Source organism: Pseudophryne corroboree, chromosome 5 (assembly GCF_028390025.1).
Source record: "Pseudophryne corroboree isolate aPseCor3 chromosome 5, aPseCor3.hap2, whole genome shotgun sequence".
Classification (NCBI taxonomy): Eukaryota; Metazoa; Chordata; class Amphibia; order Anura; family Myobatrachidae; genus Pseudophryne; species Pseudophryne corroboree.
This window is the reverse complement of record NC_086448.1, coordinates 325,651,311-325,673,042: the sequence shown is the minus strand read 5'-3', so window position 1 is coordinate 325,673,042 and position 21,732 is coordinate 325,651,311. Positions and strand designations below refer to the sequence as shown.

The window sequence follows — 21,732 nt, the reverse complement described above, 5'->3', positions numbered from 1 at the left end:
GATGACGAGTGATGACACAGAGGTAGGTACAGCAGTGGCCTACCGTACTGCTATATACAGTATAATGGACCTGGTGGACACTGTCAGCAGACTGCTAAACTACTAGTATAAAAAAAAAAAGCCAGAGGTAGGTACAGCAGTGGCCTACCGTACTGCTATATACAGTATAATGGACCTGGTGGACCCTGTCAGCAGACTGCTAAACTACTAGTATAAAAAAAAGCCACCACAGGTATACAATGTAGATGGATGGATAGTATACTTAATGGATGACGAGTGACGACACAGAGGTAGGTACAGCAGTGGCCTACCGTACTGCTATATACAGTATAATGGACCTGGTGGACACTGTCAGCAGACTGCTAAACTACTAGTATAAAAAAAAAGCCACCACAGGTATACAATGTAGATGGATGGATAGTATACTTAATGGATGACGAGTGACGACACAGAGGTAGGTACAGCAGTGGCCTACCGTACTGCTATATACAGCATAATGGACCTGGTGGACACTGTCAGCAGACTGCTAAACTACTAGTATAAAAAAAAGCCACCACAGGTATACAATGTAGATGGATGGATAGTATACTTAATGGATGATGAGTGATGACACAGAGGTAGGTACAGCAGTGGCCTACCGTACTGCTATATACAGTATAATGGACCTAGTGGACACTGTCAGCAGACTGCTAAACTACTAGTATAAAAAAAAAAGCCACCACAGGTATACAATGTAGATGGATGGATAGTATACTTAATGGATGACGAGTGACGACACAGAGGTAGGTACAGCAGTGGCCTACCGTACTGCTATATACAGTATAATGGACCTGGTGGACACTGTCAGCAGACTGCTAAACTACTAGTATAAAATAAAAGCCACCACAGGTATACAATGTAGATGGATGGATAGTATACTTAATGGATGACGAGTGACGACACAGAGGTAGGTACAGCAGTGGCCTACCGTACTGCTATATACAGTATAATGGACCTGGTGGACACTGTCAGCAAACTGCTAAAAAAACTACTAGTATAAAAAAAAAAGCCACAGGAGTGTTTTTCAGGCAGACAAACGTATACTGGTGGTCACTGTCAGCAAAACTCTGCACTGTACTCCTGCTATAGCTGCTCCCCAGTCCCCACAATTAAGCAGTGTGAGCAGTGCACTCAGCACAGATATATCATGCAGCACACTAAGCACAGATATGGTATGGAGCGTTTTTTTCAGGCAGAGAAGAGAACGGATAAAAAACTGGTGGTCACTATCAGCAAAACTCCTCCTAACAGCTGCTCCCCAATCCTCCCCACAATAGTAAAATAAACAAGCAAAAAGCAATCAGATCAACTGTCTCCTCTCGTATATAAACGGAGAGGACGCCAGCCACGTCCTCTCCCTATCAATCTCAATGCACGTGTGAAAATGGCGGCGACGCGAGGCTGCTTATATAGAATCCGAATCTCGCGAGAATCCGACAGCGGGATGATGACGTTCGGGCGCGCTCGGGTTAGCCGAGCAAGGCGGGAGGATCCGAGTCTGCTCGGACCCGTGTAAAAAAAGGTAAAGCTCGGGTGGGTTCGGTTTCTCGGAAACCGAACCCGCTCATCACTAGCAAAAACGCCCTGTGTGTATGTACCTTAAGTCCTTAGTTTTCTGTGAGAATAAATTAACTATTTTACAGTTCTGTTAAATACAGTATGTCTGAATTTACAATTTAAAATTTATTAAGTAGTCCTTGCAAGTATAAAGTATCTATCTATCTATCTATCTATCTATCTATCTATCTATCTGTCTGTCTGTCTGTCTGTCTGTCTGTCTATCTATCTTTGTTTTTATTTAATTTATATATCTACTTATAATGTATTTTTGGACTTATTGATGTCTGCTTCCCCATGACCCATGATATAGAAAGCGGAACTCAGAGTTCAATGAAGCCTAAGATATTTATAAATAACACTTACTGTCAGGGGTTAAAGTGGGAGGGAACGAGGTGGAACTGAGTTCCACCACCTGTAATGGTAGGGGTGACTAGTTCCACCTCCTCTATTGCCATGCATAGTAATTCCAACAGAAGAGCCTGCCCCCATCATCTACCTCAATCGATGATGCAGACGGCACTAGTGTTACTGATGAGCTGCAGACACCTTCCCCTTCCTCAGATCCTGGTGGCTCCATTGTCCTCCATCTACAGCCCACCCCTCCTTTACTTACACATGCTGTGTCTGTCGGACAGCATTCATCCCCTCCTCAGGTCGGAGTGGCATCCTTTTTCGGCATGGCATATCTGATGTCATGCTATCACTGCTGCTGAATTGAAAAAGAGCCATGAAGAGGAGCAGGCTCTGTGCATCTTGAAGATGAGAGGGGGCTGGAGGGACAAGAGAGGTGGGGAAGCTGCTGGAGGGCTACAGGGCATGGAGCTGCTGGAGGGACACAGGGCATGCAGCTGCTGTAGGGACACAGGGCATGGAGCTGCTGGAGAGGCAAAGATGTGTATAACGGGCACTACTGTTGGCATAATGTGTATAAGTGTCACTACTCTGGTCATTATGTGTAAGGGGCACTACTATTGTGGGCATTCTGTATATAAGTGGAACTACTACTGTGGGCATTTTGTGTATAAGCGGTACTTCTGTGGGCATTTTGTGTATAAGCGGTACTTCTGTGGGCATTTTGTGTATAAGCGGTACTTCTGTGGGCATTTTGTGTATAAGCGGCACTATTGTGTTCGGTATGTGTAAGGGGAATTACAACTGTGGGAATTATGTGTAAGGGGCACTACTGTGTGGCAGAACATGCATAAAGGGTATAATTGTGCAGCACTACATGAATAAAGGGCACTACTGAGTGATGTAACCATAATAAAGGGCATTAATATGTAGTGTAATATCAATAAGGGGCACTACATGCAGTGTAATGTGAACAAGATTGTGCTACTGTGTAGTGTAATTTGAATTGGGGGTACTGTTGTGCGACCACACTGCTTCTTTGTGAGATCAATGTCCCTTTATAAAGTATGGGAAGCAGGGCATTAATTTATAGTTTGCAAGGGGGTGTCGAAAACACTATACTGGCCTTGACTCTGCTTAATGTGAGGGAAGGAATGGAAGGGGGGGGGGGTATAGGGTGTGGCGGGATAAATGAGTTCCACCACTTCTCCAGGATCACTTTAAGCCCCTCTTACTGTAAATATGACTTTGGATCTGGGACTCATCTTCCACTGACAATTTGGTTTTATATATAAATTTAAATATACTGTATGTTGTAGTTACTTATAGTAATCTGATTATTTCATAGGTATGTTGTTAAATTGTGGGAGTATAGAGTTTAATATCAGGGCCGGTTCTGGCTGTGGTTGCGCCTCGGGCAAAACTATAGGGGCGTGGCTCCACACGGGGGCGTGGTCAGTAACACCCCCATTTGTGCCCCCTGTAGCGCAGCTGGAATAAAAAAAAAAGTATACTTACTATCCCCGTTCCTGATCCAGACCGCTGCAGACAGCCGCCGGCGCCACTCCTCTCCTCGATCAGCATAGACACTAGAGGTCTGTGCCACAATGCTGTGCGGTGCGCGATGACGTCATCGGGCACCGCACAGCAAAGGTCCCCTCCACGAAGGGAGACTAGACGGTTAGCGTCTGGTTCCCTTCAGAGCGGGGGACCAGCGGGGGGCACAGCGGCCGGGGTGACAGCGGGGGGCACAGCGGCGGGGGGGCACAGTAGCGGATCTTGCCATGGTGCGGCGCCCTCCGGAAGGCGGCGCCCCGGGCAAAAGTCCTGCTTGCCCGTGGCAAGATCCGCTACTGTTTAATATCTTCCCTATCTATGGGGGTAATTCCAAGTTGATCGCAGCAGGAAATTTTTTAGCAGTTGGGCAAAACCATGTGCACTGCAGGGGAGGCAGATATAACATGTGCAGAGAGAGTTAGATTTGGGTGGGTTATTTTGTTTCTGTGCAGGGTAAATACTGGCTGCTTTATTTTTACACTGCAATTTAGATTGCAGATTGAACTCACCACACCCAAATCTATCTCTCTCTGCACATGTTATATCTGCCCCCAGTGCCGGTGCAAGGTTTCTCGGCACCCTAGGCAAAATTTCTGCCTACTGCCCCTTCCCCCTAACCGGCCTTCAGGTGAAAAGCATACTGCTGCTCTCCCCCAACCCCAGTCTGTTGCATGGCTGCTCTCTTCTCTCCATCTCCATAGTCTGTGTGGATTCCTGCTGCTCTCACCCCCCTTCCCCATCTCTTTTAAATGTCTTCTGTTCTATCCCCTCTACCGTCTGTTTGCATGCTGCTGCTCATCCACCCCAGATACTGTGCATGCCTGCTGCTCATCTCAGCACCCGCCCCCCAAGACTGCTGCTCTCCCCCTCTTTCCTCATCAAATGCGGACAGTGCACTGTGTAGCCACCCAGGGGTGTATCTTCCTATTGGCCAGGATGGCACTTGCCAGGGGCGCCGGCCAAGGGGGGGCGCCGCCTGGCAGTGCCACCCGCGCCAAGGGATAGAATGACATAGTAGTTCTCACTGAATACATCCCTTAGCAGTGCTCATCCACTGCCGGACTCTCAGAAGCGAATTGCACTCTGACACTCTCTGTGACTACGGTCACAATGATGGTGAATATAGCCGGGGAGCGGGGCACTTCCAGGTATGGGGAGGGGCGAGGCACCTCCTCTTCCTCATCCGCTCCCCTTCTCATTGGTCCAACGCGGTCTGTCACCAAACAGCAGCCACTACAATCAGCACCAGTCAGCAGTGCAGCATGAGCATACCTGCACATTTTCTGCGGTACCATAGGTGCACTGCATGGTCTATCCTGGCAGTCTGGATCACAGGTTACAAAGAGCTCTGTATGGAGAGGTATCTAGACCAGTGACTGCCTGTCCAGCTGTGTTGAGACTACAAGTCCCAGCACACCTTGTCTACTGGATTTGCTAGGACATGTAGTGCCATCACACCTAGAGAGGGGTTTTTAACTTTATGTATGTATGTGTGCATATATCCCCTCGGTGTCCCTGTCCGCATCCTCCTTGTAATTCCCCCTCAGTGTCCCTGCCCACACCCTCCCTGTAATTGCCCCTCAGTGTCCCTGATCTCAGCCTCCCTTTATGCTCTCCACCTCTGTGCCCCTGGGTGGGGGAGGTGGGGGTCGCCAGTTCACTACTTTGCCAGGGGCGCTCAGACCCCTAGATACACCCCTGTAGCCACCTCACCTGCAGGCTGTGATGCAGAGATGGGACTGAGTAGTCTGTGAAAGAGCCTGGAATGAAGAGCAGCACCGCATGTCACCCTGCAATACAGGAGCTTGGCAGTCGTGGCTACTGTAGATACGAGTGCTGGGGGGATTGCTGCGGTTGCGAGAGGTAGGACCACGCTCGCTTTTTCATGCAGCTGTAACAGGCCACCCCCTCAGGTTCCGGCACCCCTAGGCAGCTGCCTAAAGCTGCCTAGTGGAAGCTCCGGCCCTGTCTGCCCCCCCTGCAGTGCACATGGTTTTGCACAACTGCTAAAAAATTTCCTGCTGCGATCAACTTGGAATTACCCCCTATAATCAAAATAGATTCTGGGCTCGTGTCCACTATGTACATGTTTTGCAGTGCATTTTAAATTCGGTCCTCATAGAACACTAACAGTGCATGTTTTCACGGTATCCTCAAGAATAATTAGGTCCACCTGTAAATCTTTTGGCCGGTACTCTATTAAATGTGAACGTTTTTGTCCGTTAAAAATGGCCTGATAGAATGATTTTTGACTGATGGTCATTATAGCGCTATCCAAAAAAAGGCCTTTTTTAATCGGCCAATAAAGGACCTGCGATCATGCGATTACACATGGCATTCGGGATAAGGTGCCGATACCATGTGTTATCGCAGCTCCAGCGGCTGCTTATCGCAGATTATGCTTTGGGTGCCTGAGGCACCCAAAGCCTAATCCCTGATAAGTACTGTGTATCGGGCCTTATTGGAAACCCCCGGTCGACTCCATTAGCTATGGTAAATTTTCGGCGCTAATTGTATACTGGCCATAGTGGTATTGGGCCGATTTGACAATAATCGGGTAATTGGCCTAATTTAATTTGCATAGTGTGTACAAACGATAGTTTTGGCGTTTCGCTGATAACTTGGACAAATCTTGCCCACAAACACCACCGTTTAGTCCGAGCTGTCAGGCAGAACCAAAAATCTCGGCCACAATCTCCCGATATTGTCCAGTGTGTGTGTGCATGCATTTTTAATAATCTGGTAGTGTGTGGGTAAACCCAATTTTTCCCATTGTCTGATTTCTCAAGGAATCAGTTGATTTAAAATGAAAGGGGAAAAAAAAAAGTGTGTACCACAGATATCGGGACCTTCCTCTAGGCAAATAACCATCCCAATGGTCTCCCCAATCAAAAAAATCCGGCAGCGTGTACCTAGCTTTAGAGTTAAGCTGGCCATACACCTAAAGATTTATTGTCCGATCTAGCTGGTTGGAATGAAAAATATGGTAATGGAGCAAATGACAATTGATCATTTGCCCTCAAATACTGGAAAACAGACAAAAATGGTCAGACAAATTTGTTAAAGCCATTTGATTTAACCAATTTGTCTGAACAACCATTTTTGTCAGTTTTACAGTATTTCGGAGCAAATGTTCAATTGCCATTTGCTGCATATATTACCAGATTTTCATTCTAACCAGCATGATCTGACAATAAATCTTTTAGGTGTATGGGCAGCTTTAGGGTTCCATGAGGACTAGGGGCCTAATTCAGATCTGATCGCAGCAGCAAATTTGTTAGCTAATGGGCAAAACCATGTGCACTGCAGGTGGGGCAGATATAACATGTGCATGCAGAGAGAGTTAGGTTTGGGTGGGGTGTGTTCAAACTGAAATCTAAATTGCAGTGAAAAAATAAAGCAGACAGTAATTACCCAGCACAGAAACAAAATAACCCACCCAAATCTAACTCTCTCTGTACATGTTATATCTACCCCACCTGCAGTGCACATGGTTTTGCCCATTGGCTAACAAATTTGCTGCTGCGATCAGATCTGAATTACCCCCTTGGTTTGAGAAACACTGACATAGACAAATGACATTAATGTCTCAGAACTAATAAGAGTTCTGCCTTTTAAACATATTGTTCAATTGTTTAAGCAGTGTCACATAGCACACAAATTAATTTCAAACTAGTAATTGTAGAGAATATCAACATTAATACCCTTTCTACATTTCTATGTTTCAGTAGCTATTATGACTTAATGGGTGGGATTCAAATGATATATCACGCCCAGTTTCCTTTCTAAAATGATCTCTGTTATTGTACATATTGCGCCCATAGTGATCAGGTTTAGCTGTGTAAAGGGTTGGGTGCCTCCCTACTCCGGGGGTAGCGAGCTGAAATAATGCTACCACGCCCCTGAGGGCAGAAACAGAACGGGTGTGGAAAGGGGTGAAAAGAATTGAATCCCGCCCAATGTGTTTTATATTGTTTTATGGTGAAAAAAAAAAAGTTTATATATTAAGAATGCAATGTTAGCATATAAGGGTTATTTATTTATTAGTCTTATTTACAAAACATTTGTCCCTGTAAACTTATCTTTTATTGTAAAATAATTATATTTTCAGGCAGAAGGCACCCGGCTACAAAGGGAATTACGTGCATATTTGGCTGCTATTAAAGGTAAGTTACACCAACCGGTCTTATGTCTTGCATTTTATTTTATCTTCATATGTACTATATACTACTACAATGTTTTCTGATAATAAATTGGACACATTTTGGTATGTCTGTAATATTATCATGGTATACATTTATTAATAAAAAAAAATAGCAAATTATATTTACCGATAATTTTTGTTTCTTCTAGATACTTCATGGCATCTCGTCTATCTAGTTCTAGACAGGAAGTTTTTTCACACTTCAGGGACCGCCCACTTAGGGTATATAGAGCTACTCCTGCCCTTCCTCTTCAGTCTTTTGAGTGTCTCCTCACATTTGGTTCCTGTGAAAAAACACACTAAAAAAGGGAGGGTATATTATAGGCTGCCATGAAGTATCTTGAAGAAACTAAATTATCGGTAAATATAATTTGCTATTTTCTTCTGCACTACTTCATGGCAGCCATTACTCTGGGATATACCAAAGCATAATATAGGGAGGGTAACAAATAGTCCAACAGACAGAAATTCATGCTTAATTACCAAATTTTATTCATTCATCGCAATGCCCCTTCAAGGACATCAATGTCAAAGTGGGCGCCATCCAGAGCATAGTGACTAGAGAAAGTGTGAACAGATGGCCAGGTGGCTACTGTACATGTACAAAGAGTTGGCGCTCCACAGTACACACAAACCCAGTTAGACTCAGACGGCCGCTCACCAGTTGTGGGCGGGCAGCTCCAACAATAGATCAAAATTATATAGAAGAAAGGAATGGGAGCGCTGAATGAGTCTAATATATGAATTTATTATTAAAACAATGTTTCATTAAACACATGAATGAGAATAAAAATAAATAAAATAGCCTGATGAAAAATTCATATGGTTGTAGAAAATAAAAGTCACATGAGTAAACAATATTTGATATGACTGCAGTATAACACCTGAAAATGGATAATAGAGTGGTGCTTCGTGTTTTCAGCCGTGCTTCCACGGACTGAAATGAGGTATAGGTGGGAGACTATTGAGAGATACCTCTTTTATAGGATCGCTGTTGTTAGAAAGTGCAGTCTCTCCTCTCTTTATGCGCATAAGAGCCCCGCTGTAATGTCAGAGATGGCTCGATTGGGCCGGGCGGACAGTGTCTCAGTGCTGGAGGAGTGGACACCGGCACTGGGCTGATGTATAATTAACCAGATGGTAATGGTATGGGAGAGCCAGTTACTCCTGTGGTGTGTTATCCGATGGAAGGAAACCTTTCCGTTGTGGACGCTGTACTGAGCTGGGTGTGCAGCGGCTCGATGCAGTGAAGTACAGATTGTCACGCCGCTGGTAAATTGTCCGTGGATTGCGGCAGAACTCCAATCGGTTCACACAAATCAGAGGATGTCAGGAGAATAAAGCAGTCAAACAAAATCCTTCAATGGAGTACCTTAACGCGTTTCTCGGCCTATAGCACTGGCCGTTTAATCAGCAGTCATATCAAATATTGTTTACTCATGTGACTTTTATATTCTACTACCATATTATATGAATTTTTCATCAGGCTATTTTATTTATTTTTATTCTCATTCATGTGTTTAATGAAACATTGTTTTAATAATAAATTCATATATTCGACTCATTCAGCGCTCCCATTCCTTTCTTCTATATCATTTTGGGCTACTGTACATGTCTTTCACTGATACCAAGGCATCCTTAACCCAGGAAATTGCAACAACACTGGTTGAGTGTGCCTTCAGATTTTATGGAATTTTATGACCACTTTCTTCATACACAAAAATAATTAGCTCCTTGATCCACCTGGCAATAGTTAGCTTCATGGGTGCAGCACCTTTCTTTATGCCTACATGTAAAACAAATACTTTGTTTTCCAAAAGTTTTTCACTCCTATCCAAATAGACAAAAAGTGCTTGTCATAAGTTCAGCATATGCAACCTTTCTTCCTTCTCACTTTTAGGTTGTGGGAAAGAGGAGGACAAAAAAAATCTCCTGGTTTAATGAAACGCTGACGCCATCTTTGGTAAAGGAGCTGTATTTGTTCTTTGAACATCTTTATCTGGGCAGAAAGGCCCATAACACTTGTAATTCACTGACCCTTCTGACTGTAGTTCAGTATCATATTCAGATCCCATAGGGCTAGGACTGATTTAACTTGAGGCCATATTCCTTTTCATAGCTTGACAGAAACCTTTGACAAAATTGTCTTCAGACAGGTTCCTATCCAGCAACATGCTCAAGGCTGCTATCTGTACCTTAATGTTTGATGCAGTCAGACCCTTCTCAACCCATCATATAGAAACTGTAATATTTGAGGTGTTTCAACTCTCATTACATCAAACTTAGATTTGGCCCATGAGATAAAGGTATTCCATATCCTATAATAAGTTAGAGGATAACTTCTTTCTTGAAACTGAATAACTTGTTCAGACAATTCTTTTTCTTAATAATTCACATTCAATTTCCATATCATCAAATGAAAATTTTTCAAGTTTAGATATAATATTGGACCCAGGTATAATAGACCTGGTGTGAGTGGTAACATCCATAGACTCTCTGCTGCCATACTCACCATTGTTGGTAACCACACTCTCCTTGGCCGAGAAATAAGAATTATTACTTCTACTTGCTCTTTTCTGTGTTTTTTTTTTTTTAATGACACAAGCAATAGTAGGAATAAAGGCGGGAACATATATTCCAGTGTGAAATTCCATGTTAGGGAGAACATGTCTAATCTGTTTGTTCACAGCAGGTGGTACCTAGAAAAAAAAAAAAAAAGTTTTTTTTTTGTTTTGTTTTTTTAAGACGAGTATCCATTAAATCCACCAGGGACCATCCAAACCTTATTACAATCTCTTGAAATATCTTTGCGTCCACCTCCTATTCTCCTGGCAACACCTTGTGTCTGCTGAGAAAGTCTACAACAAAGGGGTAAATTTACTAAGATTCGTAAGTCTCCCGATTTGGTGGGAGAATAATCACGAATGACATCGAAAGTGTAAAACTGCAACTTTTTGAATTTGTTACGATGGATTTACTAAGCTGCCGTATTTTGCCTTTTCGGGTTTTCCGATGTCGATGTCATTCGTTTTTTTTTTCAGTTTTTTACGGCAGTGATTAGCAAAACACTGCCGACTTTTTTACAATGAATCTCGGCCGGATCTGTGTGATCAGTGCTGGGGTTCATTTTTTTTTTTTTTTTTAAATTAAACACTGTAAAATCCTTAAAAAAAATTGCGTGGGGTCCCCCCTCCTAAGCATAACCAGCCTCGGGCTCTTTGAGCCGATCCTGGTTGCAGAAATATGGGGAAAAAAATGACAGGGGTTCCCCCATATTTAAGCAACCAGCATCGGGCTCTGCGCCTGGTCCTGGTTCCAAAAATACGGGGGACAAAAAGAGTAGGGGTCCCCCGTATTTTTAAAACCAGCACCGGGCTCCACTAGCTGGACAGATAATGCCACAGCCGGGGGTCACTTTTATATAGTGCCCTGCGGCCGTGGCATCAAAAATCCAACTAGTCACCCCTGGCCGGGGTACCCTGGGGGAGTGGGGACCCCTTCAATCAAGGGGTCCCCCCCCCCAGCCACCCAAGGGCCAGGGATGAAGCCCGAGGCTGTCCCCCCCCATCCAATGGGCTGCGGATGGGGAGGCTGATAGCCTTTTCTGATAATGAAAAGATATTGTTTTTAGCAGCAGTACTACAAGGCCCAGCAAGCCTCCCCCGCATGCTGGTACTTGGAGAACCACAAGTACCAGCATGCGACGGAAAAACGGGCCCGCTGGTACCTGTAGTACTACTACTAACAAAATACCCAAAAAAAGACAAGACACACACACCGTGAAAGTAAAGATTTATTACATACATGCACACAAACATACATACATACTTACCTTATGTTCACACGCAGGTCGGTCCTCTTCTCCAGTAGAATCCAAGGGGTACCTGTTGAATAAATTCTACTCACCAGATCGCGGGTCCCAGGGTCCTCGGGGCATCCATTTGTAATCCACGTACTTGCATAAAATAAGAAAACGGAAAGCCGAGCCACGAACTGAAAGGGGCCCCATGTTTTCACATGGGACTCCTTACCCCGAATGCCAGAAACCCACTCTGACTGATGTCTAAGTGGGTTTCTTCAGCCAATCAGGGAGCGCCACGTTGTAGCACTCTCCTGATCGGCTGTGTGCTCCTGTACTGAGTGACAGGCGGCACACGGCAGTGTTACAATGTAGCGCCTGTGCGCTCCATTGTAACCAATGGTGGGAACTTTCTGCTCAGCGGTGACGTCACTTTAGGTCAACCGCAGGGCAGAAAGTTCCCACCATTGGTTATAATGGAGCGCATAGGCGCTACATTGTAACACTGCCGTGTGCCGCCTGTCACTCAGTACAGGAGCACACAGCCGATCAGGAGGGTGCTACAACGTGGCGCTCCCTGATTGGCTGAAGAAACCCACTTAGACATCAGTCAGAGTGGGTTTCTGGCATTCGGGGAAAGGAGTCCCATGTGAAAACATGGGGCCCCTTTCAGTTCGTGGCTCGGCTTTCCGTTTTCTTATTTTATGCAAGTACGTGGATTACAAATGGATGCCCCGAGGACCCTGGGACCCGCGATCTGGTGAGTAGAATTTATTCAACAGGTACCCCTTGGATTCTACTGGAGAAGAGGACCGACCTGCGTGTGAACATAAGGTAAGTATGTATGTATGTTTGTGTGCATGTATGTAATAAATCTTTACTTTCACGGTGTGTGTGTCTTGTCTTTTTTTGGGTATTTTGTTAGTAGTAGTACTACAGGTACCAGCGGGCCCGTTTTTCCGTCGCATGCTGGTACTTGTGGTTCTCCAAGTACCAGCATGCGGGGGAGGCTTGCTGGGCCTTGTAGTACTGCTACTAAAAACAATATCTTTTCATTATCACAAAAGGCTATCAGCCTCCCCATCCGCAGCCCATTGGATGGGGGGGACAGCCTCGGGCTTCACCCCTGGCCCTTGGGTGGCTGGGGGGGGGACCCCTTGATTGAAGGGGTCCCCACTCCCCCAGGGTACCCCGGCCAGGGGTCACTAGTTGGATTTTTGATGCCACGGCCGCAGGGCACTATATCAAAGTGACCCCCGGCTGTGGCATTATCTGTCCAGCTAGTGGAGCCCGGTGCTGGTTTTAAAAATACGGGGGACCCCTACTCTTTTTGTCCCCCGTATTTTTGGAACCAGGACCAGGCGCAGAGCCCGATGCTGGTTGCTTAAATATGGGGGAACCCCTGTCAATTTTTTCCCCATATTTCTGCAACCAGGATCGGCTCAAAGAGCCCGAGGCTGGTTATGCTTAGGAGGGGGGACCCCACGCAATTTTTTTTAAGAAAATAACCACTTTCCCACCCCTTCCCACTGATATACATGCACGGATCTCATGGATCCGTGCATGCCTATCCAATCACGGAAAAAAAAAGCAGGTCTGTTTTTTTTTAGCACTTTTTTACGAGTTGTAATTTTTCACGGCAGTGTTTGTTTGTTTTTTGCTTTGCACTTCTTAGTAAATTACCGAGATTCATACTTAAACAGCCGCGTTTTGACCGATGGTGTATTCATTCGTAATTTTTTTGTTGGACTTCCAAAAAATTACGAATGCCCTCATCACTGCCGTGATTATTGCTTAGTAAATTACCGAGATGACACTTTGATGAAAAAACGGCATCTCGGTCAAAATCGGGAGCTTAGTAAATTTACCCCAAAGTTGTATTTTCCTGGTACATACAGAGCTTACAGAGAACTGAGATGACACTCTGTCCAGTCGAAAAATTCTTGTCACTTCTAACAGCATTCGACTCTTGGTGCTACCTTGTTGATTTAAATACGGTACCACTGCCACGTTGTCTGAGAATACTTTTAGACAGCTTTATGCATTTCCAAATTGCCCTCATTTCTTGCTGGTTTGAAGTACTTATCCTCTCCTGAGGAGTCCAGAAACCTTCACAACCTTATTGCAATAGACGCAACCTTCACAACCTTATTGCAACCTGTTGCACTTGCATCGATTGTGGTTTTCTGTCAAGGAAGTTCTGTAATTTGATCCGGACTTGTTTATCAAGACAAAGTCTCTTGTAGCTTGACATAGCTTTAACTGGTAATTCAGGAAGGTTCCTTCTCGGCTGTACTTCAGCAAGTTCTACTGTAACTTTCTCATCCTCCATCTTGCCCAGAGGATATGTCTATGTTTTAGGATATTATTCCCAGGAAACATAGTCCAGAATGTAATGTCACATGCTTGTACCAATGTGGTCAGTTCTTGAATCTTTCCACACCTCTCTTGTTGCAGAGTGACTACATACTGTAATATCCACTTGTACCCCCAAGAACTCTATTTGTCAAAGTGGATTTAACTGAATTCTCTCCTAGTTTATTATCCTCCTGTAATACTGAGGGATCTGTAAAGTTCTGCACACAGCATCCTTCATCGTTTATTTTGACTTTTCAGCAACATAGTAAGTTGTTCAAATACTGTCAAACCTCTATTTCTTGTGTTCTTCTAAGCATTAAGTGACACAAAGGAGCTTTGTAAATGTTCTCAGGGATGTTGTCACTCCGAAGGGAAGACACGTGAACTGAAGATGTTTTCCCTTGGATGCAGAATCTGAGATATTTTCGATGTTCCCTGCATACCAGAACATGAGAATAGGCATCTTTTAGATGTATTGATGCTAGAGAATGCTCCTCTTGATAGGTAGTATGTATTGATGGTATGGAATGTTCCTCTTGATGGGTAATATTCACCCCATCATAAATAATCCTAAATGTATATCATTTTTATTGTGAACAAAGTGACTTGTACCACATTTATAACAAACAATAGTAAAGGGAATTGGTACTTTAATTTTAGATTTGACATCCTCAGTAAAACTTCTTAAGACAGTCAAAATAGATTTCAGTATTTCCATAGGAAACCTTATCTTCACCAAGCTGTCTTGAGATCCAGATTAGTTCTGAACCCCCTGTATACTTTTCTAAAAGAAATATGCGAGAGTAAAAACCTTAATTTATCTTGGATGGCTTGACAAAATCTCCACAGCGTTTGAGCTAATTTCTGTATACTGTCATAGCACCGTTACTTTCAAGTTCATAACTGTAACCTCAGTTTTCACAAAATGATTCCTTCTTAGAACCCCAGCAATTCCATCCGATACCTTTGAGATACTACATCCTGAACTCATCTGTTCTGCACATATTCCTGCCAATGTCTGACAAATTTCAGAAGACTGCCCCCTATTGGCACAGATGCAGGAGACCCTGCCTCTTCTGAAGGTTTGGCAAAAGGACTGCCTCAGCATTCCTGTAGAATATCTACCATCATAGTTCCATGCTCGCATAAAACGTCTGGTTTATAAAAAAAATTGCAGCATAGAAGATGGCATAGGATACCTACTTCTATCCTGAAGTAACTTTCAGCCTGCTACCAAACAGCAGGTAACTTTCATAAGCAAAGAAAGCAGACTATTCCTTCTATGTAGATCTGCTGCCCATAAATGCACCACAGAGCTGTAATTCCAACACATTCTATTAGAAAACATACAGCTATTATATAAAGTTACTGTATATAAAGTCTTGAAACTTTCTCTTCCAAGACTGTTCATGACAGTCCAAGTCTCAATGCACTAAACCTACAGCACCTTGTAATTCCCAGATGGTCTCCCATCCAAATACTAACCATGCCCAACACTGCTTAGCTGCCAGGAACTGAAGAGATTGGGCATGTGCAATGTATTGAAGCTGTGACAATGAAGCTTCAGTAACATCAGTTTTAGAAAAAAACTGCTGTATACAGTATATGCAAATTATATTATAATATTATATAGATCCACACACTTTTTTTTTTATTGATTTATTTTTTCAATGCTACAATACAGCCCTACTCTTTGTGGGGGACTGCGAGGACCAGCTGCCGGGATCGGCTCTCCCAGTAGTAGCTTATGAAACAACCTCTGCTGCTGCAGTATCGGCTCTAGTTATTGTTCATCAGTTTAGGAACTGCTCATCATAAACAGATACATATGATAAATTCTCTTGGTATCACCCAGGCATTTATCAACATTCTGCAATCATAATCAAAGTCCATACTAGCAATGTAGGTTCAAGCTTTTTAGAATATACACTGCTTAGCTTCTAAAATCAGACTGATTAAGCATATCCAATTTGGTATGGCTGACGTTTGGTATATTTTACTTGATGGACTGAACACATACTGGTGCAGATAAAATTAACAAGTCCAGGGTTGGCAATTAGCCCAATTAGACAACACACAGAATATGAGGTGTGCTGAATGCACTATAAGGTGTGTGATCTTTAATCATTTCAATACAGGTACAGCTTCTTGCATCCTGACTTCTATGCACAGCACAAATAAATTAGAAGACACAATGCAGCATAGGATGGTAACCAGACTATATATCCTAACTAACACTATAATAATAAAGTGTTCTCGTTTTTGCTGTGGTGCGCTCCCTGGGTTAGTTATCGACAATCTTGTTTCTCAGTCCGATGTTAGATGATATGTGTTCATCAGTACTTTGTAATAGACCAACCGGCAAGGTCCCAGTATCTTCTCTCCAAAAAACACTCCACCAATTCACCAATATAGGAATCCCAAAAAATATAAAGAGAAGGTTCGCATATGGTGAAGTACAATTTTTATTCTGAAAATTGTGCAAATATGCATAAAAACTTTTTAGTGCAGGTATGGTTCAGAGGGTATGGCTGCCCAAGTTGCAAATGGCATAAACACAATTCATACAATTAGCGGCATATGAATAAATAAATAAAATATAATAAATAATCCACCACAGATTAGGCGGACCTGCGTACCAGATTTTGTGGGGTGTCAGATAGCCCACCCAAAAATGCATGGAAGGTTACTCCCCGGGATTTGCAGCAACAAAACAACCAATACGGATTCTCGGCTTGTTCTTATTCCCCTCTGGTCATGGAAGGTCCCTTCAATCAATCACCAACGCGTTTCAGCTCTATTTATGAGCCTTCCTCAAGGTGTGTGGTGTATCTTAGGGGTACTGTCTATTTATACCCTTAAATGTGCTTTGATTGGACGGAGTTCCACTTAACACAAAACCATTAAATAATGCATTATACTCTCTTTTAAACGCTTCTATCTTATGCTATATACAACCTATAATCATTCTAGATGGTCCGCGACTAGTTTAAAATGCTTTAAACAATAGATTACAATATAAGGTCGAGTGCGTTCCACGGATGGTGGAACGCACCGCACTTCCGGTTTCCTGTCACGTATCCGGATGTCTATGGTCAATTTATCAGGTACTACAGGCATCTTTCCGGTGTGTGGAGCGCAGGACTCGTTTGTGCTCCACCGCCTTCATCGGAAGCGGGAGCTCATGGTCTGATCTCCGGCCCAGTGTCACGGGGATCTTCTAGTGACATCGGACTTCCGGCGTGTGGAGCGCAAGATTCGTTTGCGCTCCACTGTCTCTCACCAAAATCGGAAGCTCATGGTCTGATCTCCAGCTACATATCGCGGGGATCTTTTAGTAACGCGGGACATCCGGTGTGTGGAGCGCACCGCTCATATGCGCTTCACACACAATCTCCGGATGCCCCATATATTATAATTGTAATTATACAGGAATCAACAGTCAAAACGCCAGACAACATTGATATATCAACATTAATATATAATCCACAAATTTTCATTAATTAAAAAGATTAAAACTCTATAGTATAGTAAAACATCTCATAAAAACCACTTCAACTCAAAGTCCAGAATGAGCCCTTTTAGACTCAATGTTCCTATCTCATATATCAATTTCATCTCAGTTTGTGCTAGTAATTGTTCACCATTATTTTTTCTCCAATGTTTATGAACTAATTAATTAAGACACAATGCAGCATAGGATGGTAACCAGACTATATATCCTAACTAACACTATAATAATAAAGTGCCCTCTATGAGGACTTACCTCTTTTTTGGGCACATACAGGCTTTTGGGGAGAAGTCTTTCCTTCATATTGTCATAGGGTTGTAGCATAAATTGGAGGGGCCAGCGGCTCCATTATTTCTCGGTGCACGGCGCCATTTTCTCTGCCTCTGACCCATAACTTGGGGCGGGCGTATGTTCGGACCATCTTCCTGGGACAGCCACCAGCCATCACATGCACCTCTGCCGGCTGTTCTGCAGGGCTAGAGCCAGTAAGCATAGAAACACATGTGGCTGCAAACGGAGAGAGGAAAGCCAGCAGCGATCCGGCTTTGTAATACATACAGACAGGCACTTACTTGACTGGCCTTAAAAACTGCCGTGCACCAGCCTCTCCTCAGGGTGCCACCCCAACCAGACTGCGGCTACCAAGAGGCGCATACGCTGGGTATATATAATGAGGTAAGCCCTTGGAACAATATAACAAACAACTTCACTGTCCTGACTAGGAGACAGGAAAAAAGACTGAGGAGGAAGGGGAGGAGTAGCTCTATATACCCTAAGTGGGCGGTCCCTGAAGTGTGTAAAAACTTCCTGTCTAGGACTAGGTGGATGGGATGCAATCCCAGAGTAATGGCTGCCATGAAGTAGTGCAGAAGAAATAGAAATTGTGTTATTCATTATTACTTGAGATATTTTTATTTTTACGTCTAAATTTGTACATCCAAATGATGTTCTTGTTAGAGGAATGTAGCCTTTTGAAACCAATGTCTCTATATTCTTCCAAATTACCTATTTTCTTGGATCTATGTATGGACTTTTATGGATAAACTTTGGATCCTAAAAGCATCTGTTTGAAGTATTTATGGTTATGTAGTGGTACAAAATCGTGAAAGTTTTAAAAGTATTTATATAAAAATTGCCTACTTTATTTACATACAGTATTTGATGGTAATTGATCTGATACTAGAAGAAAGAGGTCCGATAACACTGCTATGTATGCAATTCAAATTGTAAGTCAAAATGTGGCTTTACTAAGCTTGCACTAGGGAAGAAATCAGCAGAGCAAATGTCTTTGGAATGGATGGACATGTTTCATTGACCCTCTACTTCTAATTTTGCTGTGATTGCATGTTAAGCACCAAAATTGTACCATTATGTCCATAGCTAAAGATACTCCAGTGTCTGCCAAAATTAAGGTCAATATATCTGATTTTGGGTTGCTGTGATATAACTGTGCATGGGCATTTCAAGAGAGGCGGGGACCCGCGTGCAACCTCCGTCGCGAGCCCCCTCCTCTCCGGTAGCAGTAGACTCTGGCATAATGCCAGTGAGTCCTGCTCAGCGATGTGTGGCAGTGGTTGGGGTGGCAGTTGGTGTGGCTCCCCTCTATGAATTTTGGACTGTGCTGCAGCCCCACCTCTGGAGGCGCCACTGATTAGGACACATCTGTAGATGCTGTAAATACTGAACAGGATTTTGTCAATGCTCTTGAAGCAGCCAGTTATTGATAAAACAAAATAGGCAAAAATGTGATGACCAACTTAGAAACTATGTAGTATCTTTAGATCTGGAAGGGTTATTACACTGCCAGGGGCTGTAGAATAATTTAAAGATCTTCCCTGTTTACAGAAGCACAATCAACCAGAAAAACTGTATAGCACCGTATAATTGACCAGGGGTATTTACTCTGGTGTGATTTGATACACATAAAAAAAAAGACTGTCGTAATGAGGCCATAAAAAGATTCTAGTTGCCAAATGATAGTGGGCTACAAGTAGTAAATTTAGACATATCGCAGACGATCCAAATACTTAAATATTTAAAAATAATAGTCACAGTGCAATAATAGCATGGGCAGCATATAACAAGATAATACTACAGTCTCCATAAGGACACCTATACAGTATGTCACAGGTTCTCAAACTCGGTCCTCAGGACCCCACACGGTTCATGTTTTGCAGGTCACCTGTAGATTTTTGAAATGTGACAGTTGGTGATACACAGTGCAGCTGCTGGGTGACATGGAAAACGTAAACCGTGTGGGGTCCTGAGGACCGAGTTTGAGAACCACTGCAGTATGTGATATGTCGTCCGATCTGGAGGATCGGACCAACATATCGGGCACATCGTCTAGTGTTTACCTACTAATGCACACTCCCATAGTTTGTTTGCTGGGCCATCCCATTGGGCATGCTACAAGCCCGTGTTAGGGTCTCCTGCCCTGTGCTGCCACGTCGTCATGGCAACCGGGAGACAAGTGCTAGCGGAGTAACCTGAGCGCAGCTGATACTCCGCTTCGGGTCTTTTGCTGTGCAGTGGTTACAGGCAGGGGATCCGGTGCTGGTTTTTGTGCTCACAGTCTGTGAGGTCTGAGGGGGGCGTGGACAGCACCTGCTTTATAAGGCCTCTTCTCAGGTTAAGCAGATGCTGCTGAATCTTTGTTGGTTAGTCAGTTCCTGAAAGTTAGCCAGTACTGTGTAGCTTTGTATTTGTTGTTGCTTACTGCAAATAGGCCTGGGGATTTGGTACTACACTCTGCCAATCCAGACCTAGCAGTAAGACTGGAGTCAGTCGTTTAGCCTGCTGAGGTTCTTTTGATATTCTGTGAACCCAGCAGGTTTGTGGCTGTACTTTCAGACCTGCCTGCTTAATCCTCTCTCACTGTGCAGGGTGTCCATGTGTCAGTTTAGTGGCAGTAAGCTGTACCTGGGCCCTGCAAGTGAGAATTAGGATTGTGGAGACTCTCCTTGTGTCTATTATTCCATCTCTGACCAAGGAGTTTACTGCCACACCCGTTGGTAACCCTTTAGGGTTTTGCTGTTGCCCTTAGCAACAGCATTTCGGGTTCTCTACGTATTAAAACACAACATCTTGCTTTTTCCATCTGAGCATTTCTAATACTAGGGAGACACCCAGTTTCTTAGCCTCTGGGCTTCTCTGTTCACTCTGTGTTGGTTTTGTTACCCTATCACCTTCTGTGTACGTTATGTCATATTTCCCAGTCTGTCTGTGAGTTCATTTGTTTTGCATCCCTCTCTGTTCAGACACCAGTACATTCCTGCAGGCACTGGTGTGCATAACAGTTCAAACACCAGTACATTCCTGCAGGCACTGGTGTGCATAACATATTCAGCAGCCAAATACTCCTGTTGAAATTTTGTGGGAATATGGAGCATACCCCTCAAAATACGTTGCAACAGGTGGTCGATCAGGTGCAGGTCCTGACTCGTCAATTTAATGATTTGTCCATTAAAATGCACACCTCCCAGGCCGCTGGCGGAGCTCCCGCAGCAGCAGCACCTTCAGGGGTTAAGGAGCCGAAAGTAAATCTTCCGGATCATTTTTCTGGAGATCGCTCGCAGTTCTTTTGTTTCAAGGAGAGCTGCAAGCTATACTTCCGGCTTAGGCCTCAGTCTTCTGGGTCGGAGATTCAGCGGGTGGGCATAGTGATTTCCTTGCTACAAGGAGACCCACAGGTCTGGGCATATGGGTTGCAGCCTGACTGTCCGTCGCTTAAAAGTGTTGATGCTTTTTTTACGGCACTGGGCATGTTGTATGATGACCCTGACAAGACGGCCTCAGCCGAGGCTCAGATTTCGATCCTTAAGCAAGGGCGAAGGCCAGTTGAGGTTTACTGTACGGAGTTTCGGAGGTTGGCCCATGATACCCAGTGGAATGACCCAGCCCTGAGACACCAGTACCGAAGAGGTCTTTCTAACCAGATAAAAGACCAACTGGTACAATATCCCTTGCCTGATAGCTTGGATCAGCTCATGCAGTTATCCATCCGGGTGGATAGACGGCTGAGAGAGCGTAGGCTTGAAAGGGAGACCGAGGTTTCCTTCTTTCCCAAGGGAACCTCAGACTCTGAGGAATTTTCCGAGGAGCCTATGCAGATTGGGGCTACCCGCCTCTCCTCGCGTGAGAAGACGCGGAGGAGACAGCAGGGGTTGGGTTTGTACTGTGGGAATAAGGGTCATGTGGTAGTATCATGCCCAGAAAAGCCGGAAAACTTCAGGGCCTGAGGGTGATGGGAAATATCCTGTCAGGCCAGAAGTCAGAATTTCCCAAGAAGACTTTTATCATTCCGGTGACCTTGAAGATCCTCGGTCAAACTGTCAAGACTGAGGCCTTTGT

General features: G+C 44.0%; 1 protein-coding gene across 1 annotated transcript in view; it reads left to right on the top strand.

Annotated features, from left to right (window-relative positions):
- AMPH (amphiphysin) overlaps positions 1 to 21,732 on the top strand; it is a 418,422-nt gene that overhangs the window by 203,299 nt on the left and 193,391 nt on the right. The window contains exon 3 of the mRNA XM_063922528.1: positions 7,619 to 7,673. Coding sequence (XP_063778598.1) covers positions 7,619 to 7,673 — 55 coding nt within the window. The remainder of the gene's footprint in view (positions 1 to 7,618; positions 7,674 to 21,732) is intronic.